The sequence below is a fragment of the Globicephala melas genome, chromosome 9 (assembly GCF_963455315.2).
Source record: "Globicephala melas chromosome 9, mGloMel1.2, whole genome shotgun sequence".
Lineage (NCBI taxonomy): Eukaryota > Metazoa > Chordata > Mammalia > Artiodactyla > Delphinidae > Globicephala > Globicephala melas.
The window spans coordinates 31526674-31549941 of NC_083322.1; the positions used below are offsets into that span (position 1 = coordinate 31526674).

The 23268-nt window shown below is 37.9% G+C and overlaps 1 protein-coding gene across 4 annotated transcripts in view; it reads left to right on the plus strand.

Moving 5' to 3' along the window:
- The window catches only part of CTTNBP2 (cortactin binding protein 2), a 443818-nt gene that overhangs the window by 335045 nt on the left and 85505 nt on the right, over positions 1-23268 (plus strand). For all 4 annotated transcript variants that reach the window (XM_070046323.1, XM_070046322.1, XM_030857645.3 and 1 more), the window contains one exon: positions 12765-12989. In XM_070046323.1, the coding sequence (XP_069902424.1) occupies positions 12765-12989 (225 nt within the window). The remainder of the gene's footprint in view (positions 1-12764; positions 12990-23268) is intronic.

Sequence of the window (23268 nt, forward strand, 5' to 3'; positions counted from 1 at the left end):
AATGGACCATTAGGAGCACAGGGCTTTTCCCTTAAGGAGTATGATGCAACCGAAGAGGCAGGATAGTTCTAAGTGTGTGAATGCACACATGAACACAATCACCCAGCATGCTAGAAGCTTGATAAACTTCTCCTGGGAGCTCTAAATAACATGGTGACTTTGGCACTGGCCTCTGACTCCCAACTTCTCATTTCTCTGATGAGATAGGCTAAAGGATATAAAAATAAGCAAAAACTCACAAGCTAGAAAGAATGCCATCATTAGTAAAATGATAGCTATTGTTTATTACACTTGCACTATTGTCCAGGCACCCAGCTAATTGCCTTACGTGCATTATTTCATTAATCCTTCAAAACAACAGTGACAGCTCTCTGGGTTAAGTACTCTGTTAACTTCATGTAAGTGGAGAAGACCCAGGGGAGTAAAGTAACCAGCCCGAGTGTACATACCTTGGAAGTGGCAGAGTCACTATTCAAATCCTTTCTGTCTGATCTCGGAGCCCACTCTCTCAATTGTTGTACTTCCCATGTCCTGAAAAATAAAGGAGTATCTTCTAGGTAGAATGTTTGTGTGACCACGCAGAGGGATGAATGAGGACTGACCGACTCACTTCCTGGGTCCCTGTGATGCTCTCTCAGGAGATGGGCCTGTAACGTTCAAAGAGCCAGCCAACTCCTACCTCCTAGGATTTGGAGAGGCGAGGTCAGGCTAAGGGGTAGGTAGGGAGTTGTCACTTGAAATCCCTCTCTGTGACTGTGAAGGAGAAGCATCAGAAAGAAAGGTTGCTGTAAGAACCAGAGAGCTGTCTGGGCAGTGGGGCCACTACCTAACATTCTGTCAGGACAGAGGATGCCACAGACAAGTGCTCATGCCTAGTGGACAGGTTCGGCCAAAGAGACTTCTTGTCCTTAACACACAGGCTGGGGGGCACCTAACAGGAGCCCATATCTCTCATGGGGGCTGTGGCTCTGACTTCCTGTCACTCTCAGCTGAAAGCAGCCTTGCGATGTAAATTTGCACCAGTCTGCTCACTGCTCCCAATATTAGAGGAGCATTTTAATGGCAACTGGCTGGAGAGTCAAGATATTCAGGGAGCTTCTACCTTACCTGCTTATGGATAAACACCAGATCTGGGTTGACTCCTACTGACCCAAAGATGGAGTAAACAGAAAAAAAGGAAAGAAAGAGAAAAACCCATAGGGCCTATGAAAGATTTTGCAGCATAGAACAAGGAAAATAACACTTAAAATGCAAAGGAACAACCTACATCTGACAAAAATTATTATGAGAAACGAGTAAATTTTAGAAAGTAATTTTTAGATAGCATCTGCTTTGTGTCTTAAAATTCAAGGAAACATAGGCTCTGAAGTGAGACGGAATGGTGGGTGAGCCAGATTGTGATGGAGAGCTGACTAGCTGCACAGCTGAGGGGAAGAAAGCAGAGAATGGGGCGTGGATCTTGGAGGCAGATTGCTGGAGTGAGTCCTGGCTGCACCCCTTGTAGCCACACAACCGTGGACAAGCCCCTTGCCCTCTCAGTGCTGCAGTGCTCTTACCTGTAATGTGAGGACAGCGGTACCTACCTAATGTGGTCATTACGAGACTTCAGAATGCGCTAGGAGAATTAAAGTATCTGTTAGAAGTAAGGGTGAAAAAAATCAGCACTATAAAAACATTGAACCCATGACAAATTTAAGATTTCCTAGAACCCAGAGGAAGGGATTAAAGTGACAGATTAGAAATGAAGATACATGTGTGTAGAACATAGAGAATGGAGATCCACTGGGAGAAAAATCGGTGCTCCTCAGAGACTAGGACGAGTGAAATGGTTGCTGGAACCAAGGTGTAGCAGAGTCTTCAGATGAAAAAGCTACATGCCAGGAAAATACCAGCCAACACCAGGAGTAATCTTAAATGTTATTTATTAATTTTAAGGTCAGAAAATTGATGTAATCAGGCAGAAAAGCAGGAGGCTTACCTGAAAGGGAGCAAAATCCACCTGGCCATGGACTTGCTCCTGTGCACTGTTGGATACAGAAGGAGTCTTAGGATACCCCCTAAGAATGTTTTTACCCAGACAAAGTAAATGTAAGAAGGAAATAGAAGTCATCTTCAGATGAGCAAAGATAGAAAATATTCCCATCCGAAAGCTGCTTGAAAAGTAAATGAACTAAAGATTTACCTAGTTGGGAATAAGCATAAAGATATCAAGTGTGGAAATAATGGTAGGAAAGTGTACAGAGAAGCAGGAAATCGGTTATTCTTACCTTTGGCTGAGGCATCAAAGTGCTTACGAGAATCTTTATGGACCTACTGATTGTGTTGGGCCAGAGCAGTGTTTGAAGGGTTACATAGATGATTCTGATGAGCAGCTAGGATTGAGAACTACTGCTTCAGCAATTTCAGTCAAGATAAAGTATGTACTGTACAGAGATAATTAGGGAAGTGGGGATATTAACAAAGATTTGTAAAAAGTAGCCCTTTATTCTCAAATTTATGGTAATTGATTTGAAAATAGAAAACTATAATATATAAAAGCAAATTTTAATAAAAGATTATTTTCCAATGGCAAGAGTTAATTTTATGAAAAAGTTTTCTTTCCTCAAATGTGTTTTTAATTTATACATAATTTCAATCAGAGGTATCATTGCTTTAATTTTTAGAACTTGTAAGCCTAAATTTCATCTAGAAGAATAAGCTGGTAGTATAGCAAAGAAATTCTTAGAAACTGATATTGTGAAGGAGGCTTCTCCTTTTGGTGGATAGCATTTAACAATACAAATGAAAACATTTGTACTGGAGAATTATGAATAGGAAGATAAATGAAACAGAATAAAAGATATAAAAAAGACCCAGTATTATAGAAGTAAGGCAATTCATAATAATAAAAGGATACTTCTTCACAAAGATATTATAAATGTATATGCAACTAATAACAGATTTCAAAATATCTGAAGCAAAAATTGATAGAATTGAAGGGAAAATAGGCAATTTCATAATCATAGTAGATTTTAATATCTCTCAGTAGTTGATAGAACAATTAGTAGTTGATAGGGAAAAAGAACATAGATAATATGAACAACACTATCAACCACTTTAATTCATTTGCATTCAGTGACCTCAGTAGAATTAAATGAGAAATCAGTAACAATAAGCTATTTGGGAAAATTCCAAATACCTGGAATTTTTTGGAAAAAAAAAAAACTTCAGTGTGACAAAGACAGAGTCACAAATTTAGAAAATGAATTGAATGGCAGCAAAATACATCAAAATATTTGAAATACAGCTAAAACAATGTTGAGAGGGAAATTGAGAGACTTAAATGCTTGTATTAAAAAGAAGAAAGATCTAAAAATCAGTGACTTAAGATTCTACAGTAAGAAACTACAAGGAGGAGAACAAAGTGAACACTAAGTAGAAGGAGATTTTTGTTGTTGTTGTTAAAGATCAGCAATTAAGAAAATGCAAAATAGACAATACAGAAAATTAATGAAGCCAAAAGCTGGCTATTGAAAAAAATCAACAGAATTGACATATTCCTGGCTACAATGAGCAAGAACAAAAGAACACAAATCACCAATATTAGGAATTAAAAAAAAGGATTATCACTATAGATCCTACAGATAGTAAAGTGATATTAAGTGAATACTGTGAACAACTCCAACACCCCAGGGGAAGTGGTCACATTTCTTGAAAGATACAACTTACAAAATTGATACAAGAAATAAAAAATCCAAATGCTCTGTATCTATTTTAAAAATTCATTATTAAAAACCTTCCCCTAAAGAAAACTTCAGACCCAAATGGTTTCACTGGTAAATCCTATCAAACATTCAAAAAATAAATAATACTAATATACACAAAACTTTTCAGAAAATACAGGAGGGGGCATCATGGCCCAACTCATTTTTTGAGGTTGGTGGTATCCTAATCTCCAAACTGACAAAGATATTTTAAAAATACAGAAGAGGGGTTTCCCTGGTGGCGCAGTAGTTGAGAGTCCGTCTGCCGATGCAGGGGACACGGGTTCGTGCCCCGGTCCGGGAGGATCCCACATGCCGCGGAGCGGCTGGGCCCGTGAGCCATGGCCACTGAGCCTGTGCGTCCGGAGCCTGTGCTCCGCAACGGGAGAGGCCACAACAGTGAGAGGCCCGCGTACCGGAAAGAAAAAAAAAAAAAAAAAAACACAGAAGAAAAACATGGACCAGTCTCCCTCATAACTATAGATGCAAAAACACTACTGCTGGTGGGAATAAAATTGGTGAACACCTGACGAGGAATTTGGTAATTTATTTCGAAAGTCTTCATTATGGTGAGGTATGTTCCCTCAATGCCCACTTTCTGGAGAGTTTTTTTGTTTTTTAATCGCAAATGGATGTTGGATTTTGTCAAAAGCTTTTTCTGCATCTATTGAGATGATCATATGGTTTTTATTCAATCTGTTATGAGGTGTATCACACTGATTGATTTGTGGATACTGAAAAACCCTTTCATACCAAAATGTTTTTATTTTGTAACCCAGTAATACTACCTCAGTGAATTTTATAAATATTCCCACAGGTTTACCTCCAGGTATGTTAGAACAATTAAAAGCGAAATAAGTGATAAACAATGAGCTTTTTTAGTGTGTAAGGGTTCATTTATGGAATACTATTAAAATATTGATATAGATCATTGAAGTGGGAACTGTTTAGCAAACTAAATGAGAAAGTTTGCTTAAAACATATTCCCTTAAGTCCTTGATAGCTATTTTTAGTACGTGCTTGGAAAAAATAAGTTGTAGAGCACCAGGCAAACTTAATAGTAACTACTTTCTGATGATTGAATCATGGATTTTTTTTTCTTTTTCCCTTTTATCATATTTTCCCAAGTTCAGCAAACGTGTATTATTTTAAATAAAAAAAACAGTTCAAATATGCTTATAGATGTGGATAAACACACTTATTTAGTTTTTTATTAATGTTGAGTAATATTGCCTCTTTTATGAAATTTAAAATTATTGATTTTTGATAAGAAAAGTTTGTTTCTAGTCAAGGGTCATTGAGAATGACTAATCCCAGTAATAGAAGCTATTACTTCTATCAGCCTTAAATAAGTAATTGGTACATGTGGTGTATTGTACTGGTAGTACAGAGACATAAAAGGCATGGTTTTAACTGTCTAGTAGAGGTAAAGATATAGCTAATTGTAGCAATTAACTGCCCAGGGCAGAGTTGGCAGGTCGTTCATCTGTGCTCCAGTTCTGACTGATGGGTGGTGACTGCCTGGAGAGATGTATTAAGACAAATTGGGAGGCCATTCCTGGATTCGGCGTAAAGTGTGCTGATAGTTTAGTAAATGTCTACTCCGAGCAAGGGAGCAGAACAGCGAGGCATTGTGTACGATTCTTGACCTAGTTAGGCAATAAAGGTAATCTTATTTTTACAGATGAGCGTGGGCCACTGAGATGAGCACTGATGGGTGTGTGCAACGTGGTAAATTGCAGGCAAGGTCAACGGTAAAGGATTAGGAGATTAGTTCTGGCTCTGGCTTCTGTGAAATCAAGCCATTTCATAGATTCTGTTAGAATGGTCTACATTTCTGTGAGAAAATTGGTGGTTTATTGAAGTATGACTTCCAGATTTTAGCCTCAGGAACCAGATAAATCTAAGTCAGTCTTGATATATGATTCACGATATTCATTATGTGAATGTATTCCTAGCATGACAGTTTCTGCACATCCAGATTATTTTGTCCATGAGCAGGTAGGATGTTATGGCCGCAAGGTTGGGGCATAAGAGTGGGAGGGGAGAGAGCAGGGAAAACTTGCCTCTTCTCTGTCATACTCCTCCTGCATTGCAGGAAAGCTCACGCGATGCCATGACATGCCTTCATTTCTGTGTCCCGTGTATGTCTTGCCACATATAAGCAATGTCTGAAATGTATTCACTCAGCTGAACTATTTAGACTTTTTGACATTTTATTCGTATTCCAGGAAGTTATATCTTGTTCCTGGCTAGTGAATTTCTAAGCCTTTGTAATCGTTGAAGGGCAGTGACTGTCCTTCTCCAAAAGACTGTGTAACTTTCACATAGCTGTTCCCACCCTCTGGGCGTGTGTGTGTTGTATATGTAAACCCACTCCCAGAATATTTCACCCCTCTTAGAGTGAGATTTATTTGCAACTAGGATTTTTTCCCCTTACTTCTTAGAAGAGCTCTTAATTTTAGTTTCAAAAACATTTTGGGTCTACTGGAACTTCCTACCACTAAGACAGAGATTTAGAACTAGATAGATGAATTTTTGTGTTGGCTTCTTGGAAAAATATGTATTTTCCATCCCTCTTGATTTAGAAGCCAACAGCCTTCCTGATTTTTGAGACCCCTGCTCCCCATTTCTACCATTTCAGCCGATGTTTGAAACACAGCCAGAGGCAGATTTCACTCCAGTCCAGTGCAGCCTATTGTATCTTTGGAACAGCTTTGACCCTTAAACATTCCTTATTACAGTGGTGATAATTCTGTTCCTTGGGAATCAGGTAAATAGTTAAATACCTCTTTAAACATGAAATGACTTCAGATATTGAAAGAATGCTATCGTGCTGCTCTAAGTCTTTTAAGCATTCCTATTTTCTTTTTATACTCAGTTCTGTTTTCAGGTCCTTTTTCTATTGATCATTCTTTAAATACTTCACCCAGAAGTGAGCCTAGCAGTCCAGGGATTGTCTAGTTCTGACAGTTATTTTCTATTAATGAATGAAGCCTGATGTGGAGTCCTGATTTGAGGTGTGGTGGAGGAACAGTGTTCATTTCATGGTTCAATCCTTGAATGTAGTATTGCTTGCAGCCCCTAAGTGATTTTCATACTTGCCTCTGTGTTTCTACTCAAGAACTGACTCATATTTATTCCTGTGAAAGTCCATCTTGTCAGATTGGGTTCATCATTTCGACCATCCCTCCCTTGCAGTTTTGTATCATTGGCATCCATGACAGTGGCCACTGTGTTGAGTAGGCTGGAGCTGAGGACAGAATTCCTCTGCAGTCTTCTTGCAGTTAGATCTCTATTAATGCTAGTGGGTTTTGGGTTTGGTTTTTTAATTTTTAGGTAGTCAGTGCTTTTTGATAATATGCTTTTGGGGAAGAGCATATTTAGAAACCGTTTTTCTTATTGAACTGTATTTTGCACTTGCATAAAATCTCTGAAGAATCTTGGGGGAAAAACGATTAAGTTTGATTACATTATGTTAGTATATGGTCAGTAACAATGAAAGTACGTATAGAGCATATGGAAAGCTGTTAACTACTTAGAATATTGTCATATTTTTGTCTTTCAAACTTTATTTCTTTGTATCGGTTTGAATAGTGTTGTAAACAATACTTATTTTTGAAGCCTTTTCTAGTGTTCCATAATACTCTAGTCATAATTAAAAAATACTTCAGTGAGTAGGCTTTGGAGAAAGACTGCCTAGGTTGAATACCAGCTCCTGTTGAAATGACCTTGGGAGAGTAAGTTAATCTTTTCTGAGCCTCAGTCTGCTTGTCTATAAAATGTGAATTTAAAAAGTGGCTATCTTCTGGACTCAGTTTTAGGAGAAAGTGAGTATGAAAACCTAGCAATAGGTTTTCAGCCCTATTTATTTATTTATTTATTTTATTTAAGCCCTCTCGGGCTTCCCTGGTGGCGCAGTGGTTGAGAGTCCGCCTGCCGATGCAGGGGACATGGGTTCGTGCCCCGGTCCGGGAAGATCCCACATGCCGCAGAGCGGCTGGGCCCGTGAGCCATGGCTGCTGAGCCTGCGCGTCTGGAGCCTCTGCTCTGCAACGGGAGAGGCCACAACAGTGAGAGGCCCGTGTAACGCAAAAAAAAAGAAAAAAAATGCTCTCAGTAAAAGTTATCTTTTATAAGTATTGATATTTTTTAATGTTACAAAATCATTCCAGCTTTTCATAAGACAGAATAATTTTAGCTACAAGTTTGTCAACATGTTTTAAAATTAATCAGTGATATGTTTTAATTGTGACTTACAATCCAAGTTGTAGGGTTTTTTCCCTAAGAGGATTACATGCTATAGAAAAAGTTGAATAGCTAAAGTACTTTTCTTTTTATTATTACTGGTAGGGTCCAATCTACTTCAGTTGATCTTACACAACAATGAAAGCCAAAAGTAGGAACTCTGTATTGGTCAAATCCTCCATTAATAATGGCCATGTTTTTATTTCTTGCTTGTGATTTTTTCAAGATTCTATAAAGCTTCACATGCTAATGAAATTATATTTTTACTTATCAGTGTAGCCGGTTTTAAGAATTTGAGTCTGTTTTCATAATTATAGTTAGCCTGTGTCTTCAAATGACTCATTACCCTGAAATGCAGTTCATTCTCAAGTAATTCTGATGCATAAAGCAAGAAGTTATCTGCACGTTCAGCTCTTCCTTTTTTTTAAGGATCGGCCTCTTCAAGAGCAGTATGATACACATTTGAAGTCCTTTTTTATTACACAGTCTCCTTAAATATTAACACTTGTATATATTGTTGATCTGCTCTTTTTAAAAGTAATGTGGTACATTCAAAATTAAGCACTCTGTGACAAAGAAAGATATGCTAAGAAAGGTATACTTCTTACAAGAATGTTATAAGAAATAAACATTAATAGTTGAAAAATGAGAACCCCTGCTTCTAACTTTAAGACAAGGATATAAAAAATGCATGCTGAATACATGTAACATGTATAAATAAATTCCTGTATGGCTATAGAGTAGAATTATTACCTGGCATCTCTTAAAGCAGGGGTCGCCAACCCCCCAGGCTGCACAGCAGGAGGTGCGCGAGGGTGAGCGAGCGAAGCTTCATCTGCCATTCCCCATTGCTCCCATTACTGCCCGAACCGTCCATTTCCCCTGCCACCCCCCAGTCCGTGGAAAAATTGTCTCCACAAAACCAGACCCTGGTGCCAAAAAGGTGGGGGACTACTGTCTTAAAGCAATAAACATGGGATCAGGGGTCAGTTTAATGGAATGTATAAAATCTTTCACATTCATTTTACCTGAGGTTTCCAGGCTTTTAGGAACTTTAAAAGAAAATAAAATCGTATTTGTTGTGTATACTCTAGGGGTCCTAGAGACAAATGAGGCTGCTTCATTGATCTCATTTTGAAAATGAAAGATACTGGGGACAAAGTTGCATAGCTTGTTAGCCCTACTTCTTCCCTTAAAAGAAGCTAATGTATGTGTCTTGAACTTCGTCATAAAGGTTAAGCGTCAGTCTATATTGGCAAAGCAAATGAGTTGGCAGTTTTATGTTTATGATCCTGTAGACATATAATTATACAACATTTTCAGCAGGAAAAAAAATTGCCCACACTTGACAATGCCACAGTTAAAGCTGGTAATTTTAAAATAAAGCCAAAATACAACGAAAAATACATGCAAAACTTTCACAGTAGTAAAAAGAAAAAGTGTTAAAAATTTTCAGGGGACTTCCCTGGTGGCACAGTGGTTAAGAATCCGCCTGCCAATGCAGGGGACACAGGTTCAAGCCCTGGTCCGGGAGGATCCCACATGCCGCAGAGCAACCGAGCCCGTGCGCCACAGCTACTGAGCCTGCGCTCTACAGCCCGCGAGCCACAACTACTGAGCGCAAGTGCCACAACTACTGAGCCCACACACCTAGAGCCCATGCTCCACAACAAGAGAAGCCACTGCAGTGAGAAGCCTGCACACCACAACAAAGAGTAACCCCCGTTCTCCGCAACTAGAGAAAGCCCACATGCAGCAATGAAGACCCAATGCAGCCAAAAATAAATAATTAAAAAAATTTTTCAGACCATAAAATCTGTTTAAACTGGAAATAGCCTATGATATATGTTGTTTACCTCTTATATAAAAGTTAATTTTAACCCATTTATCAAAAGTTCACTCTGATTTAAGAATAACGTGTGTGGTTAAGAAATGGCTTGAGTTAGTGTTACAGATATTGTACATCATAAAATACGTTGGATGTGTAAGTAGACATCAGGTAATTTTAACTGGTTGTTAAAATGTAAGTTTCAGCAGGGGACCCATAGTGATATTAGTTACTAAAATGAGAACCAAGATGCAAAATTTTCAGAAGACAGTTTGAAATCCAGCTTTGACTTTTAAATTCCTTACCCACTTTAAGGGTATAAAAATACCTAATTTTTGGAGATTAAAGAGAGAAAGGTTTTTATGAAAGAGCATTTCTCTGGAGAGAATGCTGGGCATCCCCCCATTTAGTTGCTTTTCCCTTCACCTCAAGAGGAAAGTGCTTCATCCAGACTATTTAATGACTTACTAGGTTTCTCCTTATGAGGTCTTGGTGCTCTGAGTGGAGGTGGGGCTGAAAAAAGCAGGCATTCTGTGGAAATGACAAAAAGATGGCGGCAGTGGTCATGTTGCACTCCCAGATTTTCTTTAAATGAAGATTCAGGAGTATTTCCCATAGACTAGGTTGGGCCATAGGCATCAAAGAGTAGGAATGAGATTGATTCAGATACAGTTCAGTAGAGAAGCCTGGAGAACATGGAACCTCAGCTGACAAAAAACTGGATTCTAGATGCTACAGAAGATATGTATGCAAGGCTGGCTTCATGGGTGTGCAGGCTGTGTCACAAAGGGCCATGCACTTAGAAGGACCCTAGACTTGGTTAAAGGATATGCTGTTACCATCTTGAAATTCTTAATAACTTTTAGCAAAGAGCCCATGTTTTCATTTTGTACTGGGCTCTGCAGGTTATGTAGTCTGTCCTAAATTTATGATTTACATTGGGGAAACTGTAGATGAAGGGTCCCCAGCAGTGAGAAGGTGTGTGTGGCTTTCTCAAGCTACCAAGCACTTCATGGGAAAAGAGTAGGCTTTAAGTATTTGCCACACCCAGTTGGTAAGGCTAGTTTCTCGACTGAACCAGTCAGGAAGAATGCTCCTGTTCTCTCACCTCCATCTTCATCATCATCCTCTACCTCTGGTCCCTTCCAACCCAGAGAGGACTAAAACACCTAAGAAAGAGGGGGAGAAGATTGGATAGAAGAGAGGTTTTCTTTTCTTTTTTTTTTTTTTTTGCAGTACGCGGGCCTCTCACGGTTGTGGCCTCTCCCGCTGCGGAGCACAGGCACCGGACGCGCAGGCTCAGCGGCTGTGGCTCACGGGCCCAGCCGCTCTGCGGCATGTGGGATCTTCCCGGACCGGGGCACGAACCCGTGTCCCCTGCATCGGCAGGCAGACTCTCAACCACTGCGCCACCAGGGAAGCCCAAGAGGGGTTTTCTTAAACGGTTCCTTCCCAGGTGGTGCAGATCTTAGCTGGGGAAGGGAAGCCATCATACCACTGAAGTTGGATATTCTAATAACCAAATTGAGAGTTTTATATTTTAAAGTGACTATAGGAATTATATTAGATAAAAGTAATTAGAAAAACCATGGGGGCTATCCCAAGTTTTCATCCAGAGGTGGGGGATGAACTACTGCATTGAATAAAAATTAATAGAAAAGTGAAGGACAATGAAATTGCTTTTGTAATTGCATCTCTGAAGTGATACTTATTCAGCTTATCGATTACATAATTGAATTTGAAGAATCTAGAAATACGAAATGCTTTTTGATTCATAAACCACTTTGACTTTTAAGTGTAAAATGATCCTCTGAAAGCTAGCTTAAATTTATGGCGAAATTGGACTTTTCTTAAATTGTATTTCCTAATCTAATTTGGTAATAGGAGAAGAAACATTAGATTTTCCCAGTTTTGCACTTGTGTTTATCTAGTTTTTGGCTTGCTGATAGTGGTCTTAAAATGGAAAAGTTGAGTTAGTCAACGCAGTTGCCTTTAAATTAAGGAAATGTATGTACTATTTCTTCAGAAAGCATGTTTAACATTTTGGACAGTTAAGCTTGATTTATTGTAATTTAGTTTTTCCACTGGCAGTGACATAGAATAATTTTTTCTGGTAGCTATTCCAAATGACCTGAGTTAGTTGCTTGTTTTCAATACATTTCTACTGCTATTTTCCATATTATGCAAAGGCCATTCACTGTAGGCTAATTATAGAAAATTGCATTTAGTGCCGAGTGGATGTGAAATTTACTTCAACGCTGATGGACTGACATTTAAAGTAAAATGAGGCTATGTTCTTTCCTGGGACTCTGAACTATATTTTAATGTCCTTCAATGATGAGAAGACATTTACATCTTCCTAATTTTCTGGAGGTTTTTTTTTGTAGTTGGTTACACTTCACAAAATGTGAATATTGTGATTTTTGACATAAAAAATTCATGAAATATTTTCTTCTTCAAATATTTATAAAACTCTTTCTCTCTGTATAAAACTTGGGAGATTTATATTTTGTGATTTAACGTGACGAGGATTATGTGTAATGTTAAGTTCGATAAACATATTATTTTGTTTTTGAATTTTTGCTAAAAGTTATTTTGTTGTTGATATTTTTTATTTTACTCTAAATGAGAACAGACTCTACCTAAAATTCAGATCCTTGAAGGAGTAGGCATCATGGGAAAAACTGTATTTGCAGCTTTTGTAATTTAAAAGACAATATTCCAAAGGAAGAAAATTTGAAAGTAGACTGAGTGGTATGGCAGGCTGGTCAGGCTTTGGGGTCACAGTCCCCTTACCTCTCACTCACCACCTGACATCACATGTAAGCTATTACTCATGACAGTTGTGAATACCATTTGGAGCAGTAATCACAGAACCTTCGTATAAATAGCCTTCTGTATATTTTCATTTCTTTCTTGAATACATTCCTCTGATTTTGTTCTAGGCTCGCAGGAAGGAGGTATTTATCCAGGAACGGTATGGGAGATTTAATTTAAATGACCCATTCCTGGCACTGCAGAGAGACTATGAAGCAGGTGCTGGCGATAAAGAGAAGAAGCCAGTTTGTACCAACCCCCTCTCCATCCTCGAAGCAGTCATGGCCCACTGCAGAAAAATGCAAGAAAGGATGTCCACACAACTGGCTGCTGCAGAGAGCAGACAAAAGAAGGTATTGAGACTTTCAAACAATTCTTTTTCCCATAACACAGTGTAGAATGAAGAGACTATCTCTGAGGTTGTTGTTTTGTTCTTAAATATTTTCAAGAAGAGTTGGGATAGGGACTTAGAAATTCAAACTACTGACAAATTCTGGTGGCCCTTCTCAAATGTAACTCAAAATAAATATAACACTAAATCATAAAAGAAGTATGACAAATTATGTTTCCCATAATATTTACTGTGATGCTTTCATTAAAATAATGGATTTTTTTTTGGAGGGGATGGATTTCCCTTTTCTAGTGCCCTAAGACATGCTTAACTGTTAGATGAGTGATCCAGTAATGCAACCAGGACTGATCATATGGTGGCATCCCCAACTTAGTTTATCCAACTTTTGTCTCCAGTATTTCTTTGCAACTAGAAATTATTTTTTTTTGAAAATGAAAATAATATGAGAATAGAATGAAAGTTTGCATAGCATACGCAGTCTCACAACATGTCATCTTGAAGTTCTGGTTCATCTCAGACTCACCTCTGGGGTCTGATGGTGTGTCTGCTGCAGACCTCCAGGCTCCTATTCACATGTGTTTCATTTAAACCAGCCTCCTCCCCCCTCCTCACCTCCCACACCACACACATACATATTATTGCACATGAACACGTGCTTCAAAGATTCCTAAGTGATAAAAGCTTACTGCGATCAGCCATAAGTAAGTAGAAGTTTAAATTTTGTCCTTCCGATATGCTGCTGAGACTACTGATTCCCTTTATTAGAAAAGAGAGTGAGGAAATCAGAGAAGGTAATGATGTCTAATTACTAGAATTAAAAGTAACATGTTCTTCCAACCATTATTAAAGCATAAATTAAAATGTTTCTTCTGTTTGTCCTTTTCAGAGAATTTATTATAGCTCACATTTAACACCTGGTTAACAATTAACCTGAATGCACTATACTGTATAAATGTCTATGATACTGTCATTGAATGTGTAGGTTTTCTCCCTGTAATTGTATCCTTGCATTAACGTATATATGCCAGCATTCTGGTATAGGTGTTGAATAAAAGCAAACCTTTTGCTCAGTATGCCACAGGGTAGAAAACTAAAGCACTGGGTAAAATAGTAAAGAATAGAAGGCCTTCCCTGCCTGGGAGACCGAATCACACAATTTTACACTGGACTCTGCACACCCTCTACAAAGCCCTGCAGACAACCACTGAGGTCTCTGGAGCTTTTCAAAAATCCCCACAAACCGCATAAGCAAGAGCCAGTGTGTTTCCGCTGATGTCACTAAAACTCATTTGTATGTCTTGGATGAGACACATTTCAATTATGTTCTTAATGTGTCAAATGAGCTATTTCATGATAAAGTACATCTGCTCGGTTTTATGCTGTGTTATCAAAAATCAAGAAAATATTTTTTTATTGTAGTTTTCGTTCAATACATAAAATGCATGCTTTCCTAAATTTTACTTGTTTTGCATTGTATCTATCATTCCTCTTATAGGAGAGAAAAAAGAAATTCATTTCGAGTTGAATCAAAGATTTTATTATCTAGTTGATTTTTTTAAAATCAGCTTACATCCTGTTTATTTCTGAATGACTGGGTCATTTCCAACCTGGCTGGAAGTGAAAGGAAATTGTTTCTGTCCTAGGGGTCCTGAGAGGCTAGTATGAAATGAGCCAGTGATCTGTCTCCCGCCTATAATGGGGATACAGGGGTCCTTTATGGCCAAATTCACTGGCTGTGCAGTCTCAGTGAAGGGTCTGTCTGAGAGGCAGTGCTACCCTTTGTCCCTAAAGGATATTCTATTACGGTAGATTGTAGCATGTGAGAAGAGTTACAGTTTGTACTCTTATCCCAAGTCTTTATTTAAAGAAAGTATTAGAGCAGCTAATAAGGCCAGTAACAACAAAGTCATTTTAGCAACAAAATTACCTGTCACCTTTACTCTTGAAATTAAATATATTAACCAAACATCTTCAGTTCTCTTGCATGTAGAGTAAATTGGAGCTTTAGAAATCTAAAAGCATTAAGACACAAAAATCCATTATTTTAAATGAGTCCAGGTCTTTAAATCACTGCCACAGCAAAAGTCAGGGAAAGCAAAGTTCCCATTATCTACAATCAAGTATTTATTATCTGACACTGGGCATAGCTCTGTGGTGATTCTAAGACATTTGGCCTGAACACTGCTCTGGTTGCCCTCTCAAGGCGGGAGAAGAGACTTCGTGCTCATTGATGCGTTGGTTCCTGCTGAGACTACTAATAGGAGGGTTAACTGTTTGGTAATTTGTGTGCCAGGAAAATTTGGGCAAGAGTCAATTTGGCAAATGGCCTGAGCCTCAAGCCACTTTGAATAAGCTAATGAGTAATCATCACGGGGAACTTTGCCTCTGGTAATATACTCCCCCGTTTAGAACCAGTAACCTAGGGTGCTTGTTATTTGGGTTTTTATTATTTATCTTATGCACAATCTGTTAATACAGCTTCTTTTCTAATTTATTTTCGGTCATTTTATTCATACATAGTATAATTTCTAGCCCTGAGATAGGAAAGATCTTTTAATTTGATCAGAGCCTTTAAAAGAAAGAAGCCAAAATAACAACTAGGAAATTCAGAAGGGGACAGTGTTTTTCACCAGAGGAAAAACTAAATGTAGTTCTGTGTATTAGACAGAGCTCCTTCTAGGCGGCCGCTCAGTATGATGTGGTCAGTTGCATGCTGGTAGCTGCGTCAGGCAGAATTTGTAGTTGCGAGCAAGTGAATCCAGTATTCTTGAGTTAAGCAGAAACAGCATTTATTTGTTCGCTTACAGCATGGTAGAGCATGGCTGGGAGAACTAGGGGACAAGCTTGTACCAGCCAGCATCACTGACAAATGCTCACAGTAGATCTAGTCTGCCGTGGCTGATCCGTCTGCTGAGAGCTAGATACTGAAGTTTGTTCACGCCAGACAGCACCACTGCCATTCACTGCTCTGGGTCTTGAGTGGTGCCTCCTCTGGCCCTGCTTCTTTGCATTACTCATTTCCTAGTTGAAGCCTAAGAGCAGGTGCATTTGATTGGCCACCCTTAGGCCCCATGCCCTGTCCTTAGCTACAAGACTGGGAAAGCAACTATTGGCCATATTTAACTACTATAGGAGAGAACCAGAGGTGGAGAATTCTCCTGACATAGGAAGGAGTTTCAGGTGCTAGACGACCAAAGAAATGACAAATGGACGAGAAAAGAGCAATCAAAATATGTGTTTTGTTTATTTCATATGCCTTTTTCTTCCTATTATAAATAATTGTAATTTGTTTTGCCGTTTGTATTCACTGTTTTCTACTTCATTATATAATGGTTATAACATACAAATATAATTTAATTTTAAATTGTTTTCATGATTTTCATTCAAGGATAACATGGTAGAGAAACAGCTAAAATAACATTTTTAGGAAGAATGTTTAGGATGCTTTGTACATGAATAATTGTTTTTAGCTCCTTCCTGAGTCTTTTTTTTTTTTTTTTTTTGCGGTAAGCGGGTCTCTCACTGTTGTGGCCTCTCCCGTTGCGGAGCACAGGCTCCGGACGCGCAGGCTCAGCGGCCATGGCTCACGGGCCCAGCCTCTCCGCGGCATGTGGGATCCTCCCGGGCCAGGGCACGAACCCGTGTCCCCTGCATCGGCAGGCGGACTCTCAACCACTGCGCCACCAGGGAAGCCCCTGAGTCTTTTTTGTATGACTCATTATTACGTTTCAAGATGCATTTGGACTCCCCAGGAGCACTGCAGAGTGGGCATTAAGGGGAGCTGGAGACTGAGGTCTGCAGCTCTGAGCAGGGATTTAGAGGAGAGAACAACTTGCCTCATCCATGTCTTCCCTTCTCTCTTTTGAAACTAGATCAAGAGGAAGGGGCACTTCGTCCCAATTTACCCTTCCCCCTTCCCATGTCCTCAAGTCCATTCTCTATGTCTGTGTCTTTATTCTTGTCCTGCCGCTAGGTTCATGAGAACCATTATTTTAGAGGGGTGGGATAGGGAGGGTGGGAGGGAGATGCAAGAGGGAGGGGATATGGAGATATATGACTCACTTTGTTATACAGCAGAAACTAACACACTATTGTAAAGCAATTATACTCCAATAAAGATGTTTAAAAAAAAAAAAAAGAGGAAGGGGCAGATGAGAACTACAGAGCCCAACTGCTGACTGGTAGCTCCAGCCCCTATAAAGAAGAAAATCTCAGTATATTTCATCGTTATGTATTTGTTTACCGGGATTGGGCAGGTGCCAGTGAGGGTGACCGTGTGGCAAAGAGGACAAGGGTGCAGTGAGTGTTAAAACACGTGAGGGAGTAATAAAGAATATAATAAAATGTCATAAGAATATTTTGTGGTTGTGACAGACGTGTAGTCTGCTTTCTTATTTTACAAATGACCATAATTGCTTGCCTCTCTCTTTTACACTTTGATTTAGAACTGATCGCCTTTACATTGCTGCTCTGTTCCACCTATAGAGCTTTTCCTTTCATTCTGGAAAAACAGTTGTTTGGTGCTCCCTTCATTCAGAGCTCCCAGTCTGGGTGCTGTTCTTGGAGCAACCACCCACTTCCTCACTACCAGTGAAGTTGTGTTAGTTCTTCTAAGCTCTTCCACATAATCCGCTGCTTTTTGCAAAAGGCTTTGGTAATACTGCTCCATGCAAAATTCCCCTTCAGCCATTACTTGGAAGTGGTTGTGAGTAGGTATAAATTGGACAATAGTAGAACAGAGTCAGCTGGAACTCGGTAGTCTTTATGCACAAGAGGCTGTGGTTCCTTTATAATCTCCGCAGTGTGCAGTTTAGTTGGGGGTGTCTGTTCCTACCCCTACCCATCAGGTCCACAGTCCGTGGATCACTGCTCAAAATTGTCCCAGATTTGGCCAGTGAGAGCCCTTTCGAGCTACTCCTTTTGATATATTCCCATCATCCTTTGAGCACTTCCTTATTTTGTTACAGCAAGGTATTTTTTTTCTTGCAGGCTCATCGTACACTTTTCTTTTCCCAACCCCTGCAGTTAGCTCTTACTCCCAGAAGCTGTTACTTCCATTCCTTTTTAATGGAAAATGGTGTTTAGAAATGAAACTAAAGCTAGGAAATTATAATTATCATATTTATACATATATTTCATATACACACAAATCTATATTTTATTTATCTATAGTTCTGTTTGTATGAAACCATGAGTTCGTACTTATATTGACACCTCTGATTCTATTCCAAAACCATAGGGAGTACATTCTTATCCTTTCTCTATTTGAAACTAACTTCTCCAACAGTGAGAAAGCTGGAACCCATTATACTTAAATATATTACTCATGTACTCCAGCCTAGAACACACAGAGAGTAGTTTCAGAATTATTAATCCACAGCACTATAAAAAGCAAACACGCAAACCTGGAATTTACTATTGTTTATAGCTTTTAAAGAGATATTTACATTAAAGTGAAATTTACATCTTAAGCACACAAATTGATGTTTTTAAAATGCATATACTTGTGTAAGCTGTACCCCTTACAACATAGAAAATGTATCCATTACCATAGAGAGTTTCCTGGAGTGTCTTCTCCATAAATCCCTCCCCCACTTCAGGCAGCCACTGAACACTCTTCTGATTTTCTCATCATGGATTAGTCTTACCTCTGTACTTCAACTTCAGGTAAATGATGACTGTAGTTAAATAATAAGCCTTAAATGCACAAACCACAAGTCTTTCAACTTTGTTATTTATAAAAATTGTTTTGGCTGTTCTAGGTCGTTTGCATTTCCATAAAAATTTAAAATCAGTTTGCTGGTTTCTCTGAAAGTTTTCAGGGATTGAAGTTTCATTGACCCTTTAATATGTTGAGAATTGTCATCTTTAACAAAATTGAGTCTTCCAACCCATGATTATAGTATTTTTCTTCATTTTTTTCAGGTCTTCGTTGTTTCTTTTAGCAGTGTTTTACTGTTTTTAGTTTAGTAGTCTTAAATGTCTTTTGTTGGGTTTATTTCTAAATATTTGATGCTATTATAAACACAATTTTCTACCAAACATTTGTTGCTAGTATACAGGTATTCAATTGATTTTTTGTGTGTTGACATTGTATCCTGTGATCTTGCTAATCTTGCTTATCAGTTTTAGCAGTTGTTTTGTATATTTTATATGATTTTGTAGGTAAACAAGCATGTTACCTATGAACAGAACCCATTTTACTTTTTCCTTTCCAAATTGCCTGCCTTCCTCTTTTCCTTTTTTCCCCCATAATTGCGCTGACCAGAACCTCCAATACAATGTTGAACAGAAATATTGAGAGCAGACTTCAGAGGCTTTTCCTTTACTTAGGGAGAAAACAGTCTGTTTCATGGTTAAGTATGATGTTAGCTATACTTTGTTATAGATGCCCTTTATCTCATTACGGTTTCATTCTATTCTTTGTTGAGTGGTTTTTATCATGATTGAGTTTTGAATTTCACAAAATGGTTTATCTTCATCTATTGCTGTAGTCATGGTTTTGCACTTTATTCTTTTAATATGATGAATCACACTCATTGACTTTTAAATATTAAACCAACTTGGATTCCTGAGGTGAACTTTAGTGGGTCACCTTTTATTACTCTTTTTAAATATTGCTGGATTCAGTTTGCCTATATTTTGCTAAGGAGTTTTGTGTGTGTGTTCATGAGTGATAATTTTTCTGTAAATTTAAAAATAATACTTGACTGGTTTTGATATGAAAGTAATCCTGGATTCATAAAGGAAAATGGAAGCATTTCCTTCCTTATTTTCTGAAAGGACATGTATGAGTTTGGCTTTCTTTAATGTTTGGTAGCAGTCACTAGTAAATCCATATGAGTTAGAGGTTTTCTTTAGGGGAAAATTTTTATTTGTGAATTCAGTTTCTCATAAAGATATAAAGCTATTTCAATCTTTTATTCCATTTTATGTCAATTCTGAAAGTCGTGTGTTTCAGAAGAATTTGATTTGTTGAATTTATTGGCACAGGGTTTTCATTATTATCCTTTTAATATTCATTCCATAGTGGTACCCCATCCTTTATTCCTTTTATTTGTAATTTGTGTTTTTCTATGTTTCTTAATCTGTTCTTTAAATGTTTAACAATATTAATGATATTTTATTTGAAAAACTTTTGGCCTTGTTAATTTCTCTATCATTTGTCTCTTGTATTTCATTGGTTTTTACCTTTATTTCTTTCCTTTTACTTTGTCTTTCATTCACCTAACTTTTCCTCGCTTCTTAAGGTAACACTTAGATGATTGATTTGAGACAACTTTTGTTTTTTAAAAAATTTTATTGAAGTATAGTTGATTTACAATGTTGTGTTTAATTTCTTCTGTACAGCAAAGTGACTCAGTTATAGATTTATATATTCTTTTCCATTATGGCTTATCACAGGATATTGAATATAGTTCCCTGTGATCTACAATAGGACCTTGTTGTTTATCCATCCTGTATATAATAGTTTGCATCTGCTAATTCCAAACTCCAATCCTCCACCCCCACCCACTTCCCCACTCCCAGCAAACACAAATCTGTTTTCTATATCTGTGAGTCTGTTTTTGTTTTGTAGACAGGTTCATTTGTGTCGTATTTTAGATTGCACATATAAGTGATATCATATGGTATTTATCTTTCTCTTTCTGACTTCACTTAGTATGATAATCTCTAGGTCCATCCATGTTGTTGCAAGTGGCATTATTTCATTCTTTTTAATGGCTGAATAATATTCCATTGTGTGTATGTATGTGTATATATATATACACACACACCATATCTTCTTTATTCATCTGTCTATGGACATTTAGGTTGCTTCCATGTCTTGGTTATTGTAAATAGTGCTGCTGTGAACATAGGGATGCATGTATCTTTTCAAAATATAGTTTTGTCTGGGTATATGCCCAGGAGTGGGATTGCTGGGTCCTATGGCAACTCTCTTTTTAGTTTTTTGAGGAACCTCCATACTGTTCTCCATAGTGGCTGCACCAATTTACATTCCCACCAACAGTGTAAGAGGGTTCCCTTTTTTCCACATGCTCTTCAGCATTTATTATTTGTAGACTTTTTAATGATATCCTTTCTGACTGGTGTGAGGTGATACCTCATTGTAGTTTTGATTTGCATTTCTCTAATTAGTGGTGATGAGCACCTTTTCATGTGCCAATTGGCCATCTGTATGTCTTCTTTGGGAGAAAACTCTTCTAATGTAAGCAATTAAAGATATAAGTTTGTCTGTATCCTCTACTTTATCTGCCTTTAAATACTCCTCTTTCACTGCATCCCACAAATTTTGATATTTTTTATTTTCAATCAGCCCAAAGTATATTCTAACTTCCTTTGTGATTTCTTCTTAAACTTTTGTACTATTTAGAACTGTTTTATTTTTGAATTTTGGGGTATTATTAATATCTTATTGTGATTTATTTACAGTTTAATTCTGCTGTGGTCAGAGAACATATTCTGTAACATTTTAGTCTTTTGTAATTTTTTGGTGGTTTTTAATAGCTCAGCAAGGGCATCTGGAAAGACTGCATCATCTGTAGTCCTAGGGTATTCTGTTCCATAGCATCAGGCCAGGTGATTTTCATAGTGTTATTCGGAGCTAGTGTATTCTCGCTGATTTTTAAATCTAGATGAGAGAAAATTGTTATAGATTTGTCTTTCTCCCTTCTGTCAGTTCTCACTTCATGTATTTTGGAGATAATAATTCAGCCATCATTTATATTATAGTTTCTCTGTATGTAATGTGTCTTTTTCTCTGGCTGCTTTCAATACCATTTCTTATCTTTGTTTTCATCACTTTTACTCTGATGTGCCTAGGTATGGTTTTCTTTATCCTGTTTTGGGATTTCTGAGCTTCATGGATATGTAAGTTTGTTTTCTACCAAATTTGTGAATTTGGGGGCCATTTTTTTCTTTTAATATATTTTTCTTCCCCATTCTCTCTTTCTTCACCCTTTGGAAATCCAGTTATGTGGAATTTAGACCACTTTATATTGTCCTACAGGTCACTGAAGTGCTCTTCACTTTTTCGGTCTTCTTTTCTGTGTTCCTCAAATTGGATACTTTATTTTGCTCTGTTTTCAAATTCATTGTTTTTTCTTTTCTTTTTAAGTTTTCCTCTCTCAAATCTTCTATTAAGCTCATTCAGTCAACTTTTTTTTCATTTTAGATATTATGCTTTTCAGTTCTAGACTTTCCATTTGTTTCTAGTTTGCATATCTATGCTAAGACTCCTATCCTGTTCAGTCACTGCAACTATATTTTCTTAGAAAATGGCTGCTTTAAGATTCTTGTTTGCGAATTCCAGTGTAGATCATCTTAAGATCAGTTTCTGTTTGAGTACATTTCTCTTGACAGTGGATCACCTAAAATACGTTTTTGCATGCCCAGTAACTTTTTATTGCATACTAGACATTATGGATGATGTGGTACAGAGACTGTGGATTCTGTTATCTTCTGAAGAGTGTATTTCTAGTAAGTAGTTAACCTGGTTAGATTCATACTCTGAACTCTGGCTTTTTGCAGTTGGCAATAGCTGAAGTATTTGCTCAGTTCTCCATTCAGCAGCCACCTCTGTCATTCAGTATGGAATCTCTTCTACAAATGTATAATTCAAGAGTTAACCAGTGATGCTGGTGAGGTTAGTTGCAGTGGCTCCAGTTGCTTTCATCCTCTGGCTCCTCAGGCCACTGTAAGGGGTGCTTTGTGCTTGAGCTCCTGCTGCCAGAGCTATCAGCACAGGGAATAGCCCTCACTTGAAAAGCTCTACAAGGGGAAATCTCATCCAGTGCTGTTGACTTCTTCCTAATGGGAAGGTGTACTCCTCTCCTATTTTTATCACTTTTATTGCTCTCCAGAGCCTTCAAATAGTTATTTTCTTAATATGTTATCAAATGTTTATCGTTATTACCTGCAGGAGAAGATAGTCTAATAAAAGTTGTTTCACCATTCCTGGTAGTGGAACTTTCTCTGATGTACTTTGCATTGTTATATTATAATTGCTATCAAACTTATAAAAAACATCATCTGTGTGTTTAATATGGTCAGCTCTCTAGATCTTTGTTTGCCTGTTAAATGTGTTTTCAGAGGAAAAACACTGTGTAAAACTGACATTTTTAAATAGCACAAATAGTTATTATGTTGTGAAATGAAAACTTAACATTTTTTAGTGCCAGGCACAGTGGTAGATACTTGACATGTGTTTGCCTCATTTAATCCTATAATGTAATGACTGTCATTGCTCTGTTGTGCAGATAAGAGAACCAAACAGA